Raw genomic sequence first — 25,285 nt, 5'->3', positions numbered from 1 at the left:
GCCTCTTCATAGGCACGTAAGGCACATTTATGGCACATATTTTGCCAAATGTTACACTGTTCTATTTAAATACATCTGAAAACACAATAACCAATCTGTCACATTGCAAATCATATCCCCATCTGTTATTTAGGCAGGGCAGTCTTGAATCAAAGAACCAAATGTCGTTGGTGCTTACTAGAAATTGGGTGCGATTTAGGACACCTTAAAGCTTTGCTCATCTGAAAATATCTTGTGTTTTAAGGGTTCCACCGCAGGGGAGCACAGGATGGAACGCAGTCAATTATTTTAAACCGGGCTGTACTCACACAGATAAATGTAAGCACTGAACACAGGCAGTACGTGATTTTCCGGTCGGAATCAGTGGCGCGCAAACTGCTGGGGGGCCCTGAGGGGGTGCGGGCCCTGGTCCAATCGCACCCCCTGCTCCCCCGGTAGTTACGCCACTGAACCCAGGTGGAATGCAGCATGTTGCATTCCACCTGGGTTTGGCTCAGTGTCAGACTGGGATGCCAGAGGCCACCAGAAAATCTTGGACTATGGGGCCACTTTCCAAACTATTATTCCTCCTCCCTCAATCACTTCATTCTCCTAGTATTTTATATCTACTAACTATATTCTTCCACTATTACGCATTTTTTCCCCATAAAGAAATAGGGAATGACCATGAAATTGGCCAAATGGTAGCAGCATGAGGGCCCACTGACACCTGGTTCCACCGGGAGTTTTCCTGGTATCCCTGTGGGCCAGTTAGACACTGGTTCAGCGCTTACATTAATTGCCTATGTCTGGAACTGCGCTTTCCTGCGGTTGAATGATTTTTAGGGGAACACAGGAAAAAACCATAATGTGTACGAGCCCTAAATAAGGGATTCTGGTCAAAGTGTTTAACCAGCTTGCAATATTTTGATGAGTATCCTTAATGCAAGATATCTTTGTCCATTCAATGGGCAATGCATATGTAACATAGTAAGTTAGGTTGAAAAAAGACACACGTCCATCAAGTTCCACCTTTTTCACTAAATTTTAACCTGCTTAACTGCTAGTTGATCCAGAGAAAGGAAAAAAGAAAAGAAAAAATCCTTTCTAACCCTGTATTCCCTCACTTGCTAAATAGCCATCCAATCCCTTCTTAAAGCTATCTAATGTATCAGCCTGTACAACTGATTCAGGGAGAGAATTCCACATCTTCACAGCTCTCACTGTAAAAAAAACCCCTTCTGAATATTTAGACGGAACCTCCTTTGTCCATTTAATGGGCAATGCAAATGTACAAAGATGTATTATGTTTTACCTTAATAGGCAGCGGCAATCTGTTCTCTTTGAATGCGTGAAAAATAAAACTTCTTTGCTGAGTTGCTTTCTTTAATGGTACCAGATTTCCTGACAGCTCTACAAATAGCTCTGTCCCTTCAAGCACCTGCAGAAGAACATTTTCCGAGTAAATGAGCACATTTATAATGTGGAAAGCATCAGAAATGAATAAATAAAATGCCGCCCCGTAGATATAGCTCAGACATGGCAATTACCCAAAGTGCAGTGATATGTAAGGGTAGAACTCATATAATACATGTAAAGACATTATTGTGTCCCCCGCTGTCAATTTTAAGATAGCATTCATAAATGCTGCATAAGAAATACAGATAAAAACATTAGCATATCAGATGTTTCGAAGAAAAATTAAACAATGCTATTGTGACAATAATTAACCATTAAATTAACAAGTAAATAAACTTTTAATGAAAGTACAGGTATGGAATTCGTGATCCTGAAACCCATTATCCAGAAATCTCCGAATTATGGAAAAGCTGTCCTCGATAGACTCCATATTATCCAAATAATCCCAATTTTTAAAAATGATTTCATTTTTCTCTGTAATAATAAAACTGTACCTTGTACTTGATCCTAACTAAGATATAATTAATCCAGTTTATTAGGTTTATTTGATATTTAAATGATTTTCTAGTAGACTTAAGGTATGAAGTTCCAAATTATGGAAAGATCCGTTACCCAGGAATACCCAAGGTCCCAAGTATTCTGCATAACAGATTCCATACCGGTACTGGATGATAGGATTTATTAACTGTCCCATTACAAGCAGACTTCAACCAAAAGGTTTTTGGCTACCATTTGGCAATATATCTGGCCAGTTGTGTGAATAATCAGAAATCTACAAATGTGTTATATTTTGGGCATTTTGTCAATTGCTAGTCATTAAAAAATTACCTCTATTTCTCGACTCCGTGCTACCTCGGTGAAGTTTTCATGCTGTTCCAAAGTCTTCTCCAACTTGTCCCCAGTCATACAGTAGCAGCGAAGGCGTCCCTCCCGCCCATCAGACATTTTGGCAAAGACCACAAAACGTGCTGTGTATGGCACTGCACTGAGCTCCTTATACAGCTGTGTAGAGAAGGACACTGCTTCTGCTGTACGAGGGCAGTCTGATAGCCAGAATCTGCAGGCACAACACAAATGTATATCAAAAATAAAAGAAACCAGCATTGGACTGGGGGGGGGCAGGGCCTGCAGCCTCAGGGGCCCCCCACACCTTCCCCCAGCTGCAAAGTCTACACTATGCTGCCAACGGCCACCACGAGTGCATGTAAATTTTTACGGAGCGCAATCGCTGCGATCTGTGTTAGGAGAGAACTGGGTTAGGAGGAGTGCAGGGTGTGGGTCTGGGCCGGCGGCCCGGCAGGGTTTTTTCCCGGTGTCCTGCCAGCCCAGTCCAACCCCGAGAGAAACATTGGGGCAGATTTACTAAAGGGCAAAGTGACCGTCGCTGGCGAAAGTTCTATGTGAAGGTTATGCAATGCTTACCTTGCAGACACATTAGTGGTGAAGTTGGCACATTCATTGGCATATACCAGTTTAGTGGTTCCTGTGATGTCTTCCCACTGAGCAGGAGCTGTACCCCCTAATATATGAGAAAGATTCATTAAAATAAGCAAATACCTCTGCAAAAGAAGGCAGGATAGACAAGAGAATATATGTGTTCATTTACTTTACTTTTTTGAGTGCATTTTTTTTTACCCACAGTGCAGTGTTTTTTCTATGATTAGAGTGTAATTTCATTAACAAGGGGGAGATGTGCCTGATGCTTTGACATTAATCACACTCAATTGCTCTGAAAATGTTCTAAGTCCAGCTGGCATTATTTTTGGCATTTGGCATTAGAATCTGTTGTGCCCTAGGCATGTGCCTCTTCTGCCTACCCCTTGTTGTAGCCCTGCTGCAGAGATTGATGCACAGGATTGTCTGAACCATAGAGCTACCTCTTGGTTTAGGTGGTGGTAGTTCAGGGTTCGCCATCCCCTCCGTCAGCAGTTGCAACTTCACAAATTTGGAACAGGAAGAAGGCAGGTGCTCCAACTCTAACTATGCAGAAGTACAAGCAGGGGCGTAACAATAGTTAACCGCCCCCCAGGTAGGGGGACTTCAACACTATAGAGGAAACAGACCGGGGCCCCCTGCGACCGCGGGGTCTGCTTCCTCTATAGTTATGTTAGTGAGTACAAGTTGAAGCAAATGACTGCGACCCAGCTAAGTGACTGGGACCCAGCGAACTTGCAGTGTGGTAAGTAAATGACCCTTATAAGCACTGTATTCAGGGGAATTGGTATTTAGGTTTTTTACTGACCTTTTGCTTAAAGGGGTTGTTCACCCTTGAGTTAACTTTTAGTAAGATGTAGAGAGTGATATTCTGAGACAATTTGCAATTGGTTTTGATTTTTTTATTATTTATGGTTTTTAAGTTATTTAGCTTTTTTATGCAGCAGCTCTCCAGTTTGCAATTTCGTCCATCTTGGTTGCTAGTGTCCGTATTCCGCTAGCAACCATGTACTGAATTGAATAAGAGACTGGAATATGAATAGAAGAGGGCCTGAATAGAAAGGCGAGTAATAAGAAGTAGCAATATAAATAAATTTGTAGCCTTAGATGGGGTCAGTGACCCCCCATTTGAAAGTTGGAAAGATTCAAAAGAAAAAAGGCAAATAATTAAAAAACTAAAAAAAATAAATAACAAAGACAATGCAACAGTTGCATAGTATTAGCCATTCTACAACATACTAAAAGTTATTGTAAAGGTGAGCCACTCCTTTCAGCTTTTTATTGCTCTGTACAATTTCATCCCTCTCACATCTATTTCTGTCAAAGTAGAATTAATAGTCCCCTTGCCAAAGGTAAATATCACGCATTGCTTTGTCATTGTTTCTCTGGAACAGCAGTGGCAAAAAGCAGTGGTGAAATGCTAATTTGGCATTGAGATTTACCTTATTTACTGTAATTACTGTATTAGTCATTGGTCCCTCATACCTGTTACACTGCAGAGCAGCCTCAGGCTGGTTGTGTCTCCTTCTCCGCTATCCCTTGGACTATCCTTCCACGATGGTGGGAGGGGGATGCGCAAGCCTATCGGCCGGTGAAATTTCCGTCTCCGGGGTTCCACAGTGACAATGGGGCTGAAAGTGGCCTGGTTATCTAGGAGCCTGGACACCAACTCATCTGGCACAGACTGAGCCTGAGAAATGCAAAACAGAAATGCAATTCAAAATAATGTCTTTCTTCTTAGGGCTGTATACAATGTTCTGTGACAGATAGTGACACCTAGATAAGAGGCATGACATGGCACAACCTATATTAGTGACTTTGCATTTCATTGTACTTAGTATTATCTTTGTTTTACTGTGTATGTGAAATGTGTATATGCTTGTGTGTTGGTTGTAATGTGAATCACCATTAGGGGGCATTAGAGTTCTTTAATATAATATTAAGTGTAGTTAGTAGTGTACCGCGGCCACCAGAGGGAGATGTAGGGCAGGGGAGTATAAAAGGAGGTGCACCACCCAAGTTTAGGGACTTGACACGAGGGCATGGCTGGAACAACATCAACTGGCAGGGTAAGCGAGTACCAGACAGCATTAGAAAAGGAAAAGAAGCCAGTATAGGAAAGATCTTAAGTGAGTGAGCACTAGGTGTACAAGTTAGTGAGGGCGTGTAGCATAGGCAGTTGTGAAACATACAAAGTAGTCAGCACAGCCTCCTGGCTTTTTCTTTTTCGTGGTGCAGGTTTTTCCCAGTGGCCACTTTTCCACAGGTATACACTTTCTGGTTGCAAGATGAAACAGCACCACTTCTTTTTAAAATAAAAATGCCTTTATTGGAACCCTTTAGGGCATTACAGCAACTGTGACTGTAAAAGAAATGGTGCTGTTTCATCTTGCAACCGCATAGGCAGTTGTGGCCCGACCAGGAGGAAGAGGAATTACATTCCAACAGACACTCCGCTAGTTAGGGAACCAATGAACGCTGAAAGCTAGGTAGGAAGAGTGCCAGGGCTTCTGGCCAGGATTTGTGTGCAAAGGCCTAATTGGGAAGAGTGGAGGGTCATCACCCTGAAGGTATCAGACCACTATTGGAGAGTGGAGGGATACGGGTGTAGATGGTTAAGTGGGAGCCAAGTTCTACAGGAACTTAAAAGGAACAGGAAAAGTGTGTGCCTACCCAAGATAAACTGGACTTAAAGAGGTTGTTCACCTTCAAACAACTAGTTGTTTACAGATAGATCACCAGGAATACAACTTTTTCCAATTACTTTATATTATCTATGTGTAACCGTTTTTCTAATATTGAAGTATAAAGTGTAATTTTTCACCTTTTAAAGCAGCTCTGGGAGGGGGGGTCGCCGACCCTGTAAACTGTTCTAAATCGATATATTTAGTTGGTACATTTCTTATCTTTGTCCCTGCTCAGCAGAATCTCTGGGATTAATTACTGGCAGCTGTTAGAATTGATACAAAAGTTACTAATACTCCAGAGATGCTGCTGAGAAATGTATCAACTCAATGTTGCAAAGTCGTAACAGTTTAGAGTCTGCACCTGAATTACTGAGCTGCCAGACTGAAACACAAGAGGCAAGAACATTAAACTTTAAACTTTGATTTTGGAAAAACAGTAAAAAATAAATAATGGAAAGTAATCATAAAAAGTCTTTATTTCTAGGGAACAATCTGAAAACAACTGAACTGAAAAAAAAAGTGTTTGGAAGGAGAACATCCCCTTTAAGTGAGCTTTGTACCGTTGATGTGTTTGAAGAAAAATCACATTGTGTGAAACGTGTGCTGTGAATGGGAAGCCTCTGGCGTGTCTCTGTTAATAAAGTCTGCCATTGAAACCTGACACAGTTTCCATGTGATGAGCACCTGTGTATGGCTCTTTCAAGGTAACGGAGGGGTTGTTGCCGGTGGATATTATCTCTTTAAAGTGAGAAGCCCACCTTACAGATATGGTTAAAATAGAGAGTAACTCTCTATTAATTGTCTTTCCCTGCCAGAAACTGTCACCTCTCCAGTCCATAATGAACACTGCCGCCAGGCTTATACACCTCAGCTGGCTTCCTCTACCTTTCAGAATAAAATTCAAACTAATGACCCTGACATTCAAAACAACTTTATAACACTGCCCCTCCCAACATCTCTGAACACATCACTAAATATTTACCCAACCACTTACTACGCTCCTCTACTGACCTGCTCCTCAATTCTTCTCTCAATACCTCCTCACATGCTCAAATTCAAGACTTTGTAAGGGCTGCACCCTCCTCTGCAATTCTCTACCACAGTCTGTCCAACTTTCTTCCAACCTTTCTGCTTTCAAAAGATCTCTTAAAACACACTTATTTAGAGAAGCCTTCCCTCACCCTATTTATCTACCAAATGCAATATCATATGCTACATCTTTCACCTGCTTATTTCTGATCTTGCCCACTCCCACACCTTGTGTCTCATTCCCTTCCCCTTTAGATTGTAAGCTTTTTTGCACGAGGCCTTCCTCACCTTTTCTACTGGTACTAGTTGTTATGTATATAACTCTGTATACTGTGTGTGTAATGCATGTTATTTCTTTGTATAAGCACATTTATTTTACAGCTCTGCGCAATATGTTGGCACTCTAAAAATACATGTTATTATTAATTGCCAAGGAAAGGCAGCTTGTATTTTCCACTGCAATATGACTTCTGTTCTTACTTGTAAAGACAACTTGACTTTCTTGGTGACGGCAGTTGGGGGAAAGGTAGCCTGAACCTGAGGTACTAGGTGACTCTTCAGGGGCCCTCCCTCTGGACCGATGAGCTCACAGTCTTGACATACTCTCGACATCACAACAAAGTATAAAGGGAAGTCAGTGGTGACTATACGACAAAGCCGCTTCTTGTGAAGTTCCTCTTCACTCTCCAGCTCTGAGAAGGGCAGCAGGTCAGTGTGAGAACATGAACACTAATAACAAGTAGACTTGCATGATATTATCTAATCACTGTACCATAAAGGCATGCTACAAAGGAAAATAATATTATCCAGCATCTGGCTGGATGCAGGACATTGTCACTGCAAAAAAAGGGCTCATTCATGAAGCAAATGCTAAGTGCAACATTTGGAACCAAACTTTTGGCTGGTAAAGGCCAAATTCAGGATTAGATGTTCTTACCCTCATCCATCCCATTCAACGCATCCTCCAGGTAGGCTTTTCCATAACGGTTCTGATGTTCTTTCCACACTGAACCATTGTCGCTTCGCAGAACAACCAGCTCACGATCTCCACGTCCCCCTGAGGAGAAGTGTGGTATCTCTACCACCACTGGGCTAGGAATGAAAGGATGACATTTAGGGGAAAATTCCTCTGGGTTAAGGAAAACAATTGTATAGATATAAAGGGCACCATTAAAGGCTTAGGTGATACAGAGGAATTCTTGAGTTTGGTGCATCCCTAGTTACAAGGTAGACAGCTAAGCTGAATTAAGCCATTACTTGAGGAACTGAGCGCCTGTGGGTCCCAAAGCTATGATCCTGCTGGTCAGCCCCTCTTCCTCGCCCAGTGGAGGTGGGGTGGTGAGCTTTTGAGGCTTAACTAGACGACAGGTAATTCTTGTAGGAGCTGCACATGTACGTGGGGGAATGATGACACGCAGGCCATTATGGCGACTTCCACGCATAGAACCGCCACGAGCATCCACCATAAAACTGACCAGAAACCTGGAAGAGTGAGGACACTGTATGAAGATGTGTTTTACTTCACAGACCTGTTGCCCTTTTGCTGTGAGTGTCATTGTGCTTCAAACAGCTAGTAGTACTATTGAGTGTAGTGCAGAATTAAGGTGGCCATAAACGGAACAATTACGATCTTTCCTACGACCATTGGTTTGTTCATTTTTATTACAAACATTAAGAGCTGAATCGGTAGATATGGATGTTCAGGTACCTTCAAAGGCACCCAATAAAAATGTTCCTGCTTAGCCAATCGACGAGCTGAATGATATCCTGATCCATTACCAATATCAATAGGCTCATCTTCCATTGTACATGCACCGAATATCATACAATAATATCTGTGTGTTTATGTCCATAAGGTAATGGGAAATGTTTGCATTATTGTTGTAAAGCTCTTGTATAACCCACAAAGAAATCTGTATCTCATTGCGCCTTAGTGCTGTACTGCAACATGCAGGAGAGTTCACTTTCCTCTACCCATGTTTGTCGATTTGCCATCTTGTTACTCACCCGGTGTGAACAGGACTGGCCACAGGGCTGATATTATCAGAGGTCTCTGTAGCTGGGCTGCTGGGGATCTGGGATTCTTCATCTAACTGATAACCAGATATAAACAGAGAATTAGTACCTGCTCTACAAGTCTCGGGCAGACTAGTGACCCCATAGTGTTACACTAAAATTGCAGGTATGATATAATGGCAAAGTTGTTCTACCTGCACTAAATGTAAGGTACAGTTTAAGTGCTAGTCTGTACTGTATATCTATAGGCTATTTTTGTGCCAACAAACTAGGCCTAGTCTGTTGGCACAATAAACCACTCTTCACAGATTTCGGAGTGCTGCAGCATGTGTTTCTTGGAGTTTTAAGTGGGTCCATGGCAGGGGGACCAGCTGCTTGCACCTGACACTACAACAAGCCGTGAGTTATAGTTGAGCATCGCCCACAATCTCTGTGTTACTCTGCTCATGGTAACATTGCCCTATCTAACTGCCATTTCCATGTAAATCATTCAGTGGGAAGCTTGTGGGGAGGGGGCTCACACATGGAGTCGTGGTCACACAATCTGGGTAAACCTGATTCTGGCTTCTAAAGATGGCCATACACTGGCAAATTAAAGCTGCCTTTAGACCGATTCGGCAGCTCATCTGCCATTGTATGGGGGCTTCTCATGGGTCTCCCTGATCGATATCTGGCTAAGATATCGATCAGGGAGGTTTGATTTTTTTTTGGCGATCGAGAACCACATAGGAAAATTGATGATGTCCTCATCCCGTCGGCGCCCAGTCTCTTCATTGTAATTCTATTGTTCAGCCCTAGGGCCAAACATTCGGATTAACCCGACATTGCCCTGCTGTTGGTGGGCATATTGGAAAAAGATCCGCTTGTTTTGCAACCTCGCCAAACAAGCGGATCTTATCATGGATGGCCACCTTTAGATTTGTCTTCTTTGACTTCTAGTACCTAGACTGTCTTCTGTATTATTTTCTAGTTGTACTTTTTTTGTGAAACATCTCTAAAGCTACCAGAGCTCCCCTTTAAATGGGCATACATTTTACAATGCAACGTGCATGCCTACAAAGATGATATTGTCAATTTTAATTGTTAAGCCTTTTTTGTATTCTGCCTATTGCCAGGAGAAATGTTTTTCTTCCTCTTACATTTAAAAAATATTATCAGCATTTTTTTCTCCACGTTTTGTTGTTTAATAAAGTGCTCTTGTACTGTACAGCATATTTATTTTTCTACCTTCTTAAAAATCTCTTATTTCCCTTCTATTTCAGCTGGTTCTTAAAACAGAAAGTCAGCAGTTTGCTGTGCCGGCAGTACAACTCCAGGTGGCACTGGATGAATTCTTGGCTTATGTTCTGTATGGAAATAGTGATATGTAGCTGTGCTTTTTCCATGTACCACTTTGCATGTTTTTAGTACAGGGCAGAAAAAGGCAAAGCAGCAGAGGGAGTAACCAGATTTTATTCAAAGCATTATAGTATTAGCAAGGAGAAAAAGATTTTATTAGTAGTCTATAGGCGAGAGGAGGGAGCTCACCTGGATTATTATATTCACTGGAGGTTCTTTCTACAGGAAGTATTTAATAAAACAAACATTTTAGGAAAGGACAACTAAAGGTACATAATCCAAATTAAAATCAGGATGAAAAGATAATACAGGTCATCTACAATGAAGAATGATGTGTGCCCTAAGCTCACATCCTACTCTCCACTCTGCATTGAGTGCAGTGGCATAACTAGAGTGTGCCGGACCCCCTGCAAAAAAATATTCAGAGGGGCACGGCGACCTCTGACCCCCATCCTTCTGCCTACTTAACGTCCCACCTCTGCCCTACCCACATCCTGCCTCCTCTCCACCCACCCGATCTCTGCCCACTGCTGCCCAACTTGCGCCCCCCTTCCTTGCCGCAAGTAAGAAAGAGGCTGGGGAGGAGGGTTTTTTTTAATTAGCTGTAGAGAAAGCAGACCCTACATTCTGTTTCCAAGGCCCCCCTGTGACTGAAGGATCTGCTTCCTCTATAGTAACACCACTGATCGAGTGCTGGATGTTGGTAATACAAATAAACTAGCAGAATTTGATGGGTGACCCCACTGATTATGATGGGGAGCAATTAATGTACCCCCCTACTGTAAATATGGATATTCTAAACCACCAAGGAGTTTCATGAGCATTCCACCATGTGCTTTTATACTGCTCATGGAACGACAACTTATAAAATCCTTTTATTTTACAACGGGGGAGTACATTATTTTTATAATACCCAATTTTCAGTGAGTCATGTGGTAAAAATGACAACACTAAGCACAATTATAACTGACATCACTAAGCACCATTTATAAGGATATAATTTACTGGATATTAATGGCTTTTGTGCATTATACAAGGAATTAAGTCACTTGAGGGACATCACCACGCAGCGATTTAAATGAGTTGTATTTACATACCTGAAACCCCGGGCTGGTGCTCCTATCAGCGGAAAATTGCACCAGCCCAGGGTTATTCCAACGAGAACCACGGTGTGATCCTCTTCAGGCTTCCTCTTTCTTCTTGTGGGTGTGCATTCACAGTAGAACGAAAAGCCGAACTTTAACAAAAAACTTGGCTTTTTCATTCTACTCTATGTCAGACTGGGACACCAGGGGCCCACCAATTAATCTTAGACAAGGCCTCTCCCAGTACTATTATTCTTCCTCTCCTCACTCAACCTTTATTCTACTAGTCTCTTTTCTTTACATACTATAATCTATTATTCCTTCTTTGTAGCCATTTTGTTCTCATAGAAATAGGAAATGGTCATGAAATAGACCAAATGTTTAGCAACATGAGGGACCACTGACACCTGGTATCCCAGTGAGCAAGTCCGACACTGTGCGCATGCGTCTTCCTGGGAAATTTGAAGAAAGAACAAGCCAGAAGAGGATCGCTCCATGTGCTCGCTGGAAGAATCCCTGGCCAGTGCAGTTTTCTGCTGATAAGAGCTCTGGCCCAAAGTTTCAGGTAAGTAAATAATTTGAAAAAAAGTATAGATAAATGGGGAAAACAGTAGGATGCTTAAAAGGAGAAGGAAAGTCTTATCCCACTTGGGGCTGCCAAATGTTAGGCACCCCCAAGTGGAAACACAATTGTTGGTCCTTTTACGCATCCTACTATTTTCCCATTTATCTACAGTATATCTTTTTTTTTTAATAGTTTATTTTCATCATGTTTGGCATAAATAATGTAACGCAGCTTTATGCTTTTTTTTACACAGATAATATGTGTAAACTAACTGTGTATAGCACATACAGGAGGAGCATATTGGTTCATCTGGAATGTTATTTACATGTTCCTTCCCAGTGGCGGATTAAGGACATGTGAGGCCCCTAGGCTACACTTTCCACAGGGCCCCCTTCTAGGGCAGGGTCTTATTTAGGCGCGGTATGCGGCGCTTTTTTTAAAAAAAAAAAAAAAAAGCCGATCGCTGTGTAAATTTCACTGTCTGCAGGCTACAAAAACTATTTTACTGTCTGCAGAAATTATTTCACGGTCTGCAGAAATTATTTCACGGTCTGCAGAAATTATTTCACTGTCTGCAGGCTACAAAAATTATTTTACTGTGTCTGCAGAAATGTTACTGGGCCCAATCGGGTGCTCCCTGCACCCTCCCTGCTGCTGGTCGACCCAACCCCAGGCTCACCTGAAGTTTTTAATAAAAAAAAAAATCACAAAATTCAACTCTGCCTACTGGCACAGTGCCACTGAGTCCTGCAGGACCCGGGTGCTACTGCAGCTGCTAGTCTGTTACTTTCTGTCCAGCGTCCACTACTATGCTGGCTGGCCTGGCCTCGTGGCCCATTGGGCCCCCAGCCCACCCCGTGCCTTGCTCTAGCTAGCTGCCTGCTGGGACTAAGTCTGACTGTCTAAGGGACAATGTAGATTAATACAGTATGGAGATCCCTACAACGACGAAGAAAAAAGAAGGCAGACAGAGTCAGACTATGGGGCAAATTCACTAAGCGCCGAAGCGCCGAACACTAGCGTCAATTCGCTAGCGTTGGGCATTTTCGTTACTTCGCAAATTTACTAACGAAAGCTGATGTAGATTCACTAGTGTTACTTCGCACCCTTACGCCTGGCGAATTTTCGCTACGGACGTAACTACGCAAATTCACTAACGCGCGCAGTGTACTGAACGCTACCTTTTACGCTAGACTTCCTTCGCCACCTCAGACCAGGCGAAGTGGAATAGAGTAGATAGGGATTGCTTCAAAAAAAGTCAAAATTTTTTCTAAGTCCCAAAAAACGCTGGCGTGTTTTCTACATTATGTGATAGGCTGAAAAAGATCGAAAAATTTTTTAGGGCTCCCCTCCTTCCCCCCTACATTTCCTGACTCATGGCAACTTACCTATACAGTGGGCACATGTGTAGGGCAAAATAAAATTTTTATTTGATGTTTTGAAGGTTTTCTAGGCATTTGTAGTGCTGATACGTATTCCTCCATTGAAATTTGAATTTGGCGCCATATGCAAATTAACCTTCGCTAGCGTAACTTTGCTTCACTTAGCGAATCAACGCTAGCGCAACTTCGCAACCTTATGCTACCCCTGTGCGCAACTTCGGATTTTAGTAAATTTGCGGAGCGCTGGCGAAACTACGCCTGGCAAAGTGCGGCGAAGCGCGGCGAAGTTGCGCCTGGCGCAACTACGAATCTTAGTGAATATTTAGTACTTTTAATATCCATTTACACGCCAGGCTTTCCTGATACTACTCCCTGATGCTGAAATTAATTAGACTGCTTCATCAGATTTAAAGGGATGGTACAACTTTAACTTTCAGCATGTTATTGAATGGGCATTTCTAAGCAACTTTTCAATTGGTCTTCATAATGTATTTTGTTTTATAGTTTTTGAATGATTTGCCTTTTTCTTCTGACTCTTCCCAACTTTCAAATGTGGGTCACTGACCCCTCTAAAAACAAATGCTCTGTAAGGCTACAGATGTATTGTTATTGCTCCTTTTTGTTAAGGTGGCCATAGACTCAAAGATCCGCTCGTTTGGCGACATCGCCAAACGAGCGGATCTTTCCCCCGATATGCCACTAACGGCATGGCTATATCGGGGGCAATTCGAACGTTCAGCCGTATGGCTGAACGATCGAATTACGATGCGCCAAGGGGCTCCGACGGGTTGGTCGGTTAAAAATCAAACCTTCCCGATCGATATCGTTGCCAGATATCGATCTGGAAGACCCGTCGGGAAGCCCCCATAAATGGGCAGATAAGCTGTCAAATCGGTCCAAACGACCGATATCGGCAGCTTTATCTGCCCGTGTATAGCCACCTTTACTCATCTTTCAATTCAGGACCTTTCCTATTCATTTTCCAGTCTCTCATGCAAAACACTGCATAGTTGCTATGATAATTTGAACCCTAGCAACCAGATTGCTGAAACTGCAAACTGGAGAGCTGCTAAATAACTCAAAACCACCATAATAAAAAATGAATACTGATTGCAAATTGTCTCAGAATATCACTCTCTACAACATACTAACAGTTAATTTAAAGGTGTACAACCCCTTTAAGATGGCCATTTAAAGGCTGATTTTTGCCATTAGAAACATTTACCATCCGCAAATTACACTGATCAGACCTGTCCCAATCTCTGTCAGGCCCTGGTCCTGTTCCATGCTGTTTAGTGTTGGCTGGTCACTTCATTAATGTGCAAATAGGATATAGTAGACATTTAATTTATGAAAAACCCATGGTTTTTCCAAAATGCTTTGGTTTGCAGGAGTAGCAGGTTTTTGTTCTGATGACAGTGTGACTGTGGAATTGTAATCCACTGGTGTATGTTGCTTAATAAATATACTTGTCCTTATTAAGAATAACCCGAGTTTAACAATTACCTGTTCTGCTTCGTCCTGTTTTATAACATCTGTCTCTGGTATAACCCGGGGAATTCTGGGTATAGGAGGGGATTCAGATCTGCAGGGAACATACAAATAGGGCTCATTTATCATAGTAATTGCCATTTTCCTTACCTGCAGTGCATCATTCATTCTAAGAACATCAGCAGTTTGCAGTTCTTGCAAAAATCAGGCACCACATATTTGCAACCATCCCAAGGTGCAAACTGCACCTACAATGGAAGGGTTGGCTTACATACACAAACCTAGATAGCACATATTAGACTGCTTTAAGGATGGGTTGGAAGGCTTTTTAGCAAGTGAGGGAATAGAGGGTTATGGAAGATAGCTCATAGTACAAGTTTTATCCAGGGACTAGGCCAATTGCCATCTTGGAGTCTATAGATCCAACACACACACAGACCCCTGAACTTACAACATGGTCAAAGTAATGTTGGGCAGAGAGGCTCAGTTGAACATGCTGTGCCTCATGCCTACATACAACCTGGTGTATATCAATTGTATAAATGAATGCAAGCCCATTTTAAGGCAATTCTGTGTCTGTTTTTTTAGGGGGGCTTTTAAACAATCGATTTTGTCTTTTTCTAAGAAGATTCTATACTCAGAAATTGTGACTAGTATTACTTACACATGTACACTTACACTGTTTTTGTTAAGAATTCTTCATCTGGATCACGGAGGCCAGGCGGAGGGGGGCGGAAATAGGGAGGCTCCTCTCCTATAATTAACGGTGATAAAAGTAGATGAATGAAGAACCTTTTATACTCGTACAAACATAGATATTGTCAAATCCACTGATTTATGTGACACAGAAACATCCTAATCTGAGACAGACATTTAGTTACCAGAAGCACACACAAACACAAAACAATATACTATGGCCACAAAGGTAGAGGACAATACCCACATAGATACAGGCTCATACCATGCCCTTATAGCAACATTTCCATGGAAAATACTCACACAAACCACAGACAAACAAGGAATGCTCAGACAGCAGCTGTCATATTTGCATTAATGGACAGAATATAAATATGAGAAGCTGGCACAATGTAGATGACATGCTATTTACATCAGTGAAATTCGTGGGTATATCAGACGGTTACCAAGATGGCTTTTATCATCACATACATATATTATGATGGTAATCAAATGGTAAAATAGCAATAAAAAGGCTGATTTACAACCATAGGTGCCTATGCTTACAGATCAGCCCCATGATGTGCACAAAAATGTTCAAATATGTAAATGAATAATAATAATTGCTGAGACACAGTTTTGGTGAAAAAAGTTAAGACTGTCAAACCTATGGCTCCACAGCAAGCACAGAGATCTTTAAGTTTGAAGTTTGTGGCGTAACAAGGAAGGCACACTGAAAGAATGAGACAGATCCCATGTGTGACTGCTTAGCTTGCACCCTGAACAGGTGGCACCCTATCAGCGCACCCTTTCCCATATTTGCAGACAGAATAGACCCATAACAGCAAAAGATATTGGCATAAGGGCAGTGGCTGATGGGGAGATTTGTCGTCCGCGATAAAAATGCATGGCTGAGTGTGACAAATCTCCTGCAAATTCCTCTCTATTGGAAATAACTGAAATCACTGCATGGGCGTCCACAGAAAATCTTTCAGTTAGGGGAAAGTAGCTAAAAGCATCACAAGCAAAGTGTCTACAAATATTTTCATGGCAAAGACGCAAATCTAGGAATGGAATTGTTAATACACTTGAAAGAGAGAACTATTCGTCAGCTAAAATTGTAAATAGCCTGATGGTGAAAAAAAATGCGGTGCAGAGGAAATAATATGAGTCATAACTCTGAGCCAGTGTGACCATCTTTATCCACTTTACAAGCAAATCATGCCTTGGGCACACACATATTAGCAGGTGAGTCAGTGCATCAGATACAATGGTCAGTAACCATAGTTTTTCCTACTTACACACTTGCATTGACTCACACACTTGCACTAACAGTCTCAGACTAGTGAAAAAAACTGATCTGCTGGAATCCATTGCTTTTGCCTCTTCATTGACAGGCACAGTGTTGGCCTGGGTGCATATACACAGAGCAGATTTTGGATTGAAAACATGCATTTGTGCTGAAACCCATTCTGTGTATATTTACCCAGGCTGAAACAGTGCCCTCTCATTGCAGAGACATAAGTAAAGCTGGACATAGACGCAAAGATCTGATCATACGAATCCTCGATTGGTACAATTTTTTTGGATTGTGTGTGTAGTGTCCAGGGGCGGATTAATGCCTAGGCTAACCTAGGCAATAGCCTAGGGGCCCACAGTGCTGAGGGGCCCATGAGGAGGCACAAATGCGTTCTGACTCATGAGTCCCCCGTCATGTAAGCAGTAAGTGAAATGATTGCCAGCGATCAGCCCTTGTCCTGAACTCTCCAGTGTCAAACTCCCTTCTCATCTATCCTGGGTTAAATGTGTGAGGATGGCGATGGGGACCCCCCCCCCCCTTGTATATCTCGTCTCACAGGATGCACTCCATAGTACACATGGCTTAGAGAGGGCATTTATATTCCCAGTTGCCCATTTCCACTCGAAAGGTTAAAATATCTCTCATTCAGCCCTTCCGGGAGCAAGTGTCTGCAACAAGGTTAAAGCACAGTGTGTCTCTATAGGGACAGAGATTAGTACTCGTTCTCTTAATGTTTCTCTTATACAGGGACTAGTATATCCACAACTATCTGTCTATGTTATCATCTATATACCCAAATAGCTTAAGCCATGATCTTGCACTCTGTCTGCCCTCTGCGCGGAGGCGGGGCAGGGGCGTGGTGGTGGGCGGGGCCAGAGGGGTCCGGGAGAAAGGGGTAGCCTTGGGGCCAAACATACTGTTAATCCACCACTGGCAGTGTCCAGACATCTGTCGTGCCATGCCGATCAGTCGTTCAGTTGATTGGACAGGTTAGAAAATTTATGTCGGCTGCCCATAATATCTCTGCGTGTATTGCCGATCTGATGATCTTTAATGGAAGACTGTCACTAGCTTTTGTCGGACATAACTTTCATACGATTGCTGTAGGGGCAGAACATCGGTTGATCTGTTCTTTTTCTACTTTATTTGATCTGAAAGGTTAGTGGCAGGTCGGGAGATGGGGAAGTCCGATATGTCCGACAAGTCCGATCGTTCGAGGATTCGAATGATCGGATCTTTGCATCTATGGCCAGCTTAAGTGGGTTGAAGCCAATAAACATCACATGTGGCACTAGCATGAGATGGACACATGTGAAAGAAAAAAACCTGCATTATTCAGAGAAGACATTCATTTGATCATTTACACACTAGTGGTGCTGGGAGCTCCAGTAGTGGTGCAGGCACAGGCAGAAGGTGATGTTTTGGTTTGGGAAGGTTAATTACAGCTATAAACTCAATTAATTGTTTCATAGTCAAATGGCACTTCATGCAAGCACATACAGTGCAGTGCCAATCTGATACGGAATGCCCCAAAATAGAGTTCCAGTGCCAATGTTATGTAAATTGTCACATGTGGTAATAGGGCCAGCTCTGTGTATAATAGACAAATACCTCACAGTGTAAACATGGTCTCAATTCAATAAAGAATCCCCCGGGACACAGTGCAGAATAATTTTTATAACAAACCAGAAAACACACCAGAATTAATATAGTGCCAATAACAATGGTGCCAGTTCCATTAATAATGCCCCTAGAAGACAAGGCTGGAAGGATACAATGGGGGTCATTTATAAAGTTTGCGCAGGGCAACAACCTTGTACATTTTGTGCACTCGCACAAACTCCCGTCTCATTTACATCTCATTTGCGAAAAATTTTTCACAATGCGAATTCGCAAAAACCGGAAAGACGGGCAGAGCAGTGCAATATATTTGTGCTCAGGAAAAAACATGCGCAATACAACCATTTGCGAAAAATATGCGCTGTGCAAACTTTATAAATGACCCCCACAGTGTCATTTATAAAGCTGATAGCTCAGATCACACGGGAGAACAAATAGTGTGCAAGTTCATATACACACACACACATATATATATATATAGATATATATATATATATAGATATATATAGATATATATATATATATATATATATATATATAGATATATATAGATATATATAGATATATATAGATATATATAGGCTTATAAATGCACTGCAACAAAAGCAGATGTAACAGGCACAGTAGGAAAATTGTGACAATTCTTAACAAACAAACACAATAATACACAATTCAGGCAGCAGTACAAAAGATATCTGGGTCAGGTCCAAATACACAAATTGTACACACACATACATGGCAGACACACACACACACAACTCCAAAAAGATTCACTGGCACTCAAAGGCTGGTGCAAGCAGGGACAAACCCATGTGTATTTATTTGCAGATTAAAGTTACGGGGTTGAACCCCTTTGTCAAGCATTGCACTATATGCAAATAAACACGCAAGGTTTCGTCCCTGCTTGCATCAGCCTTTGAGTGCCAGTGAATCTTTTTGGAGTTGTCTGATTTGGAGGGTGCAGATCCCTCCATCACCGTGCACCAGGCGTTCATTTTACAAGGCCAGGGTGTACAAGTGGTGCCTCTTATCCTGAATTAGACACACATATACACAAGACATTAGAAGATTAGGATCTGGAGCTTTCAATGACAATAACTTTAGTACTATTACATACCACCCAACATCCTAGAAACGGAAAGAGGGACAAAAATATTTGGAGCGCATATTGCAGAGAAATTTTTTTGACCATGCCCCTTTTTGCAGCCACACCCCCTAATTACCATGCCCATTTTACAAAATTTGCCAGGTTATAAAAGTTTAAACACATTTCTGTAATTTTTATGTTTTATTACAATTTTACTAATGAAGGTGAATTGCCCTTTAAGCTGTGAGTCTAACTTCTACCAAGAGACAAAACTGTTACAAATGTATCTTAAGTATCTATTCTGGGCTCTCTGCCAAGAGACAGTTAAGTTAGTAACATTGTATCTTTTTTGGCAGTTCAGTGCAGACTTTCCAGTACAAACATGTGACTGCGGGTTCAGCTGTCAAAAGAGGGACTGTCCCGCTCAAAACGGGACAGTTGGGAGGTATGCTTATTACCTCATTCCAAGCCACCTGCTGCTGCCTGCAGAAACTGCCCCTCAGTCTAAGTCCCGCTACAGCTGCACAGGGATTGGCAAGGATGCAGAATGAATCCTTCTAGTCTATCCAATAGTGTACAGCTGCACAGTGATTGCTATACTGCTCGATCAATCCCTCTAGCCTACCCAATCAGTGTTCAGTTGTACCGGGACTTAGACACAGATCGTATCTGCAGCCAGTGGCTTAAAACAACTTCAGTTCAGGTCAGAGACTCCAGGGGGGGGAAGTGTCCATATTTGTGGACGCCCATGTGCCCGGCGGTAAAACCGTCGCATCATTTCATTCTTCCAAAGTTGCCTGGGGAGGAAACTTCGGGCAACTTCGCAATGTGTAGGTTTTACCATCTGTGATTTCAGTTATTTCCAATGGAGAGGCATTTTTCAGGAGTAGCTAAATAATCACAGGTGACTAATTTCCCCATCAGCCACTGCCCTTATAAGTGAGATGGGCCTAAACAACAATGGTGTTGGTAAACGAAAATAAAGTGCAAAAATGCTGTATTTGCTCAGACAAAGTAACATTGTTAAACATCTACTGAAAACACCTAATTTAGCGAAAATGTAACTGAAAGAGTTGAGTTTATTTTTAGGGTCATTTATGAACACAACCACAAATTTCACATTTTGGAGAGCACATATTAATATTTTATGGGAAAAAGAAATGCTGTATTCTGGGTAATAAGCATGGCCAGATTTGCTCTTTGCACTTCAGTTTTGTTTTGTGCGATTTGTTAAATGTCACTGCATTAATAAAAGTAATAATATAGGAATATATTGATGTGGGACATAGTCATGTAAGTGTTCATAAAGAATATCGGTTGTTTTTGTGAAATTCTACAGGTATGGGACCTGTTATACAGAATGCTTGGGGTTTTCTTGATAATGGATCTTTCAGTAAATTGGATCTTCATACTTTAAGTCTACTAGAAAATCATGAAAACATGTAATAAACTCAATGGGCTGGTTTGCATCCAATAAGGATTAATTATATCTTAGTTTGATTCAGGTACAAGTCTATGGAAGATGGCCTTCCCCTAATTTCCGGTTACCAGATCCCATACCTGCATGTAAATGAGGTGAAGCTCATGTGAAGTCTGCAGTGGTTTAGTATGTATATACATCTATAATTTGCAGTATTATTAAATGGTAGCACACTAATATACAAATGCCAGAATTGAATTATTACACAAGAACTCATGTCAATGAATGCCCAGTGTGCAGAGTCGATACTTTTAAGCTATAGATCAGATGTGTATTGAAAAGAGGCGTATACTAATACAATGCCATGGCACAAACAAGCAAAGGCAACATGATGTAATGTACTGGCCTATTAAAGCTGATTTGGTACAAAAGGTAAAACACTCAGCAACATGGCCATCAAATGTTGTTGGTAGAATGTTAATGAAATGTGCATGGAGTTCTGGGTAAGTGGTCATTAAGGCATTACTGAAACTGGATGGGATAATGTTAATGATTGATAATGATGAGATTGCACACGTGAGGAACTGTTATGAAGTTTTTGGGTTGGGAAGATATTGTCACAGTTTCCTACCATGCGGAGGCAGGTGGGGGGTTCCTAGAAAGTAAGAAAAACCAGAGATTTAACTAGGGACAAACTTTAGAGGTATAATTAACTAAGGCTGGAGGATAAATACCAATAGGGAGGAGAGGGAGACACACAGAGACAAACTGACCATTTAGGGAAAAGGGGTGACCCGAGGAAAAGGAAGGGTCAATAAATTGGGGAATGGGACATAGGAGGAAAGGGATCTCTTACCTTCATCTTCTGACACATCCATCGGCTCATCCATCGTTTCAGGGAAGCTCATTCTGTGCCTTTCGTTGGCTAGCTGTGGAGGAGACAAAGTCACTTATGGACCTCTTGCTCCTGGCTCTAAAGCCAATAAGATAACTTAGCCACTTGGCCTTCCATTCTTTCTATTCTGACATTTTCTTGTTTTCAGTCAAGAACAGGGATCTCCTAGCTCCAGATGATGAGAGTTCTGATTAACAGATCCTTGATTCCGAGTCTCCTAAAAGCACTCCCCTTTCAAAAAAACTCAACCCACTCTTCATTTTACTTGAATATATAGTTGTTCCTCTACACTGTTTAAATCAGTCTGACCACCTCTACCTCTGGTCCTCTTACATTCTTGGTATGTGTTGAACAGATTAATACATTTCCAGGTCATAGCGTATGTTTTATTACTTATAATTTATTTCAAAGTTAAAGGAACAGTAACACTCAAAAAGTAAAGTGTAAGGAATGTATAATATACTGTTACCCTGTGCGGGTAAAAATTGTGTGTTAGATTCAGAAATACAACTGTAGTATAGTCAATGAAATAGTGACCGCTCAAGACTCACCCACCGCATCAATCTCTCCAATCAGCTCTGTGAGCTCCGTGTGCTCAGTCATCAGCGTTCCGACTGAGATAGATCCAAAAAAGTAGTTCAGACGGCAGATGCTTTCCCGAAACGTGTAAGGCAATATTGTTACCTATGATACAATAAACCTCTTTATATTTATCCGGAGTGCCGTCTGAACTACTTCTTTGGATATAGTTTATATAAACAAGTTGCTATGTAGCCATGGGGGCAGCCATTCAAATCTGAAAGAGGAGAAAGGCACAGGATACACAGCAGATAACAGATAAGCTCTGTAGTATACAATGGGATTCTTCAGAACTTATCTACTGTGTATCCTGTGCTTGAATGGCTGCCCCCTTGGCTACACAGCAGCTTGTTTATACAAACTATAGTAGTACTTATCGATAATCAACTGTGTAGTCTGTGCTTGAATGGCTGCCCTCATTGCTGCACAGTAGTTTGTTTATATAAGCTATTGTAGTGTTTCTGAAGCAAACACACCGGTTTTACCAGTGCAGGGAAACAGTACATTATATTGTCATTCCTTTAAAACACTTTAATTTTTTGGTGTTACTGTTCTTTTCATTTAAAATGGCAACCCCTGGAATCAAACCACTAATGTGCTGTACGTAATATTTTCATTTTACCTTTATATGCATCTGCTCTCAATATTAAACAGTTTCCCGCCCTTTACTCACCTGAATATGTGGTCCGTCTGTCACCAGACTCAGGACGTCTGTCACTGAGATGTATCCGAGCCGTTTTGCTATGGCCAAGGGTGTTATCCCATTCTGTTGAGGTGGAGTGCACAGGACGCAGGGAGTGGGGTAATAGGGAGAATGACCAAAGTGATGGATGATAATGCAAGGTAGCAAGAGGCAAGACAAATGACAAACAAAACAGGGACAAGTGATAAAGTAACAATCATTTACAGACAAGAAAAACATATCTTAGGACAGGCTGACAAGACTCAATGACAGGGCAGCTCATAGGCAAGTGCTTACCATGCTGGCTTGGTTTGGACAGGCTCCGTTTTTCAGCAGAAGGGTGACAATGTCTGTATGTCCCTGCTGGGCAGCCTGGTGGAGAGGGGTGAAGCCTAACTGCAGAGGAATAAAAAGCAAATAAAATCTGAGCCAGAAGAAAGATATCAAAAAAATTAACCCTCACTGAGATTGAAAGAGGATGTTCAGTGATAATGAACTATTCAAATGCAAGCACATGATCGCTTGAAGCAGGGGTAGGCAACCCGTGGCTCCGGAGCCTCATGCGGCTCTTCATCCTGCTTGCTGCGGCTCGGTCTTGCGGCTTTACCTGTCACGTCTTCTATACAGCCCTCGCACTTGCTGGCGGCTTCTTCAGTGTATGACCACGGTAAGCTAACGTTTAGCTTACCGTGGTCGCACAGTCAGGAAGCCCCCAGCAGGTGCGAGGGCTGTATAGATGTCCCAGGAGTGACAGGCAAGACCGAGCCGCAGCAAGATGATTCATCATGATCCTAACCATGGTCACACACTCAAGACAAGAGAGGGAAATTCAGCATGGAGCTTCAGAAACAGAAGTCACATCAAACAGTATTTAATAGCATTTAATATGGCTATTCAGTGTTTAATTTATTTCAAAGTAGGCCTACACATACACACTGCACTTTGTTTTTCTATTGTTGTAACAGTTAAAATTAAGAAAAGGTTAAAACTTTTAAAAGTTTATAAGCTGTGTTATGTTTTGTGGCTCCAGACTATTTTTCTTTAGTGGAAGAGGAGGCAAAATGGCTCTTCTGATAGTAAAGGTTGCTGACCCCGCCTTGAAGGGATGGCTAATAATAAGTAATAATTAGCTCAATATTCAATAACGACAACCTTACATTCCTCTTAGCCTGTAAGGATTAAAGGGGTGGTTCACCTTTCAGTTAACTTGTAGTATGTTATAGAATGGCTAATTCTAAGCAAGTTTTCAATTGGTCTTCATTAGTTATTCTTTGTAGTTTTTAAGCAGGGGGCGCCGGGCCCCCTGCAATAAAATCTTCAAAAGGGCCTGGCATACTCCGATCCCCAAACTTGCTTCTACTTCCTGCCTCCACCCGCCCATGTCCTGCCTCCGCCCCACCAACTCCCTGCAAAGGAAATTGGGCTTTTAAAGTTACCAGAGGCGGCTCTTTGCCGCCCCTGGTAACTGGCCGCTCCATTGATTCTCACCTTGCCTCATGGCCGGAGCGGCCCTGTTATAAGCTATAGAGAAAGCAGACCCCACAGTCTGGGCCCCTGTACCCTGGTCCCCCTGCGACTGCGGGGTCTGCTTCTTCTATAGTTACACCACTGTTTTTAAGTTATTTGCCTTTTTCTGACTCTTTCCAGCTTTCAAATAAGGGTCACTGACCCATTCTAAAAACAAATGCTACAAACATATTATTGCTATGTTGTATTACTCATCTTTCTATTCAGGCTTTCTCCTAATTATATTCCAGTATCTTATTTGAAATAATGCATGGTTGCTAGGGTAATTTGGACCCTAGCAGCCAGACTGCTGAAACTGCAAACTGGAGAGCTGCTGAATAAAAAGCTAAATAACTAAAAAAATACACAAATAATAAAAAATGAAGACCAATTGCAAATTGTCTCAGAATATCACTCTCTATATCATAAATGTACCACAATTAAAGTAAGTGTTATTGCCACAAAGCAAACAAGTAACACGGCAGAATTGCCTCTCACCTTTGTGGTAGCATTGACATTAGCCTGGTGCTGAAGAAGGAACTTCACCAACTTGATGTTCCCATAATGGCAAGCAACATGAAGTGGAGTAAATCCCATCTGTTGGCAGAGATGAATAGGTCAGTGCTAAATTCAGTATTTAACACTATTATAGGGTTCTTAGAATATATCACAACACAGGAGCATGGTTCTGTTGGTAGACTGACACTAATTCAACACTCTAATCCCTCTATGTAGTAAAAGGCATTATGTTTGCCCAAGTGTAGTAACTCATAGCAAAGCAAATGTTTGCTTTTAAATGAGAACTAAAGCTTAACTAAAGAAGTAGGCTAGAAATGTTGTACATTATGTTTTAAGCTTTTGTACCAGCCCAAGGCAACCACAGCCCTTTAGCAGTAAAAAATTGTTGTCTCCAAAGATGCCCCAGTAGCTCCCCATCTTCTTTTCTGCTGATTCACTGCACATGCTCTGTGCAGCTGTCACATACTGATCTTAGGGACCCACTCACAATATACAGTACACATAGAATAGAAACGTCACAATATAAGGCTGATTAGTAATTTATACATATAATTACTACATGGCAGCACAGAAACCA

General features: G+C 41.8%; 1 protein-coding gene across 6 annotated transcripts in view; it reads right to left on the bottom strand.

The window, feature by feature from the left end:
* Positions 1-25,285, bottom strand: part of ank1.S (ankyrin 1 S homeolog) — a 146,591-nt gene that overhangs the window by 32,765 nt on the left and 88,541 nt on the right. For 4 of the 6 annotated variants that reach the window (XM_041587435.1, XM_041587430.1, XM_041587433.1 and 1 more), the window contains 16 exons: positions 24,688-24,786; positions 22,981-23,079; positions 22,675-22,767; positions 21,384-21,456; positions 21,159-21,182; positions 15,104-15,179; positions 14,441-14,519; positions 10,092-10,121; positions 8,556-8,641; positions 7,806-8,030; positions 7,486-7,640; positions 7,029-7,240; positions 4,318-4,522; positions 2,821-2,917; positions 2,227-2,455; positions 1,295-1,420 (listed from right to left, as the gene is read on the bottom strand). In XM_041587435.1, coding sequence (XP_041443369.1) covers positions 1,295-1,420; positions 2,227-2,455; positions 2,821-2,917; positions 4,318-4,522; positions 7,029-7,240; positions 7,486-7,640; positions 7,806-8,030; positions 8,556-8,641; positions 10,092-10,121; positions 14,441-14,519; positions 15,104-15,179; positions 21,159-21,182; positions 21,384-21,456; positions 22,675-22,767; positions 22,981-23,079; positions 24,688-24,786 — 1,908 coding nt within the window. The remainder of the gene's footprint in view (positions 1-1,294; positions 1,421-2,226; positions 2,456-2,820; positions 2,918-4,317; positions 4,523-7,028; positions 7,241-7,485; positions 7,641-7,805; positions 8,031-8,555; positions 8,642-10,091; positions 10,122-14,440; positions 14,520-15,103; positions 15,180-21,158; positions 21,183-21,383; positions 21,457-22,674; positions 22,768-22,980; positions 23,080-24,687; positions 24,787-25,285) is intronic. The other 2 variants (XM_041587432.1, XM_041587431.1) reach the window with 2 other exon arrangements.

This window comes from Xenopus laevis, chromosome 3S, assembly GCF_017654675.1.
Source record: "Xenopus laevis strain J_2021 chromosome 3S, Xenopus_laevis_v10.1, whole genome shotgun sequence".
In the NCBI taxonomy this organism is placed as follows: domain Eukaryota; kingdom Metazoa; phylum Chordata; class Amphibia; order Anura; family Pipidae; genus Xenopus; species Xenopus laevis.
Note: the sequence above shows the minus strand (reverse complement) of the source record. Positions and strands in the feature narration are given on the sequence as shown.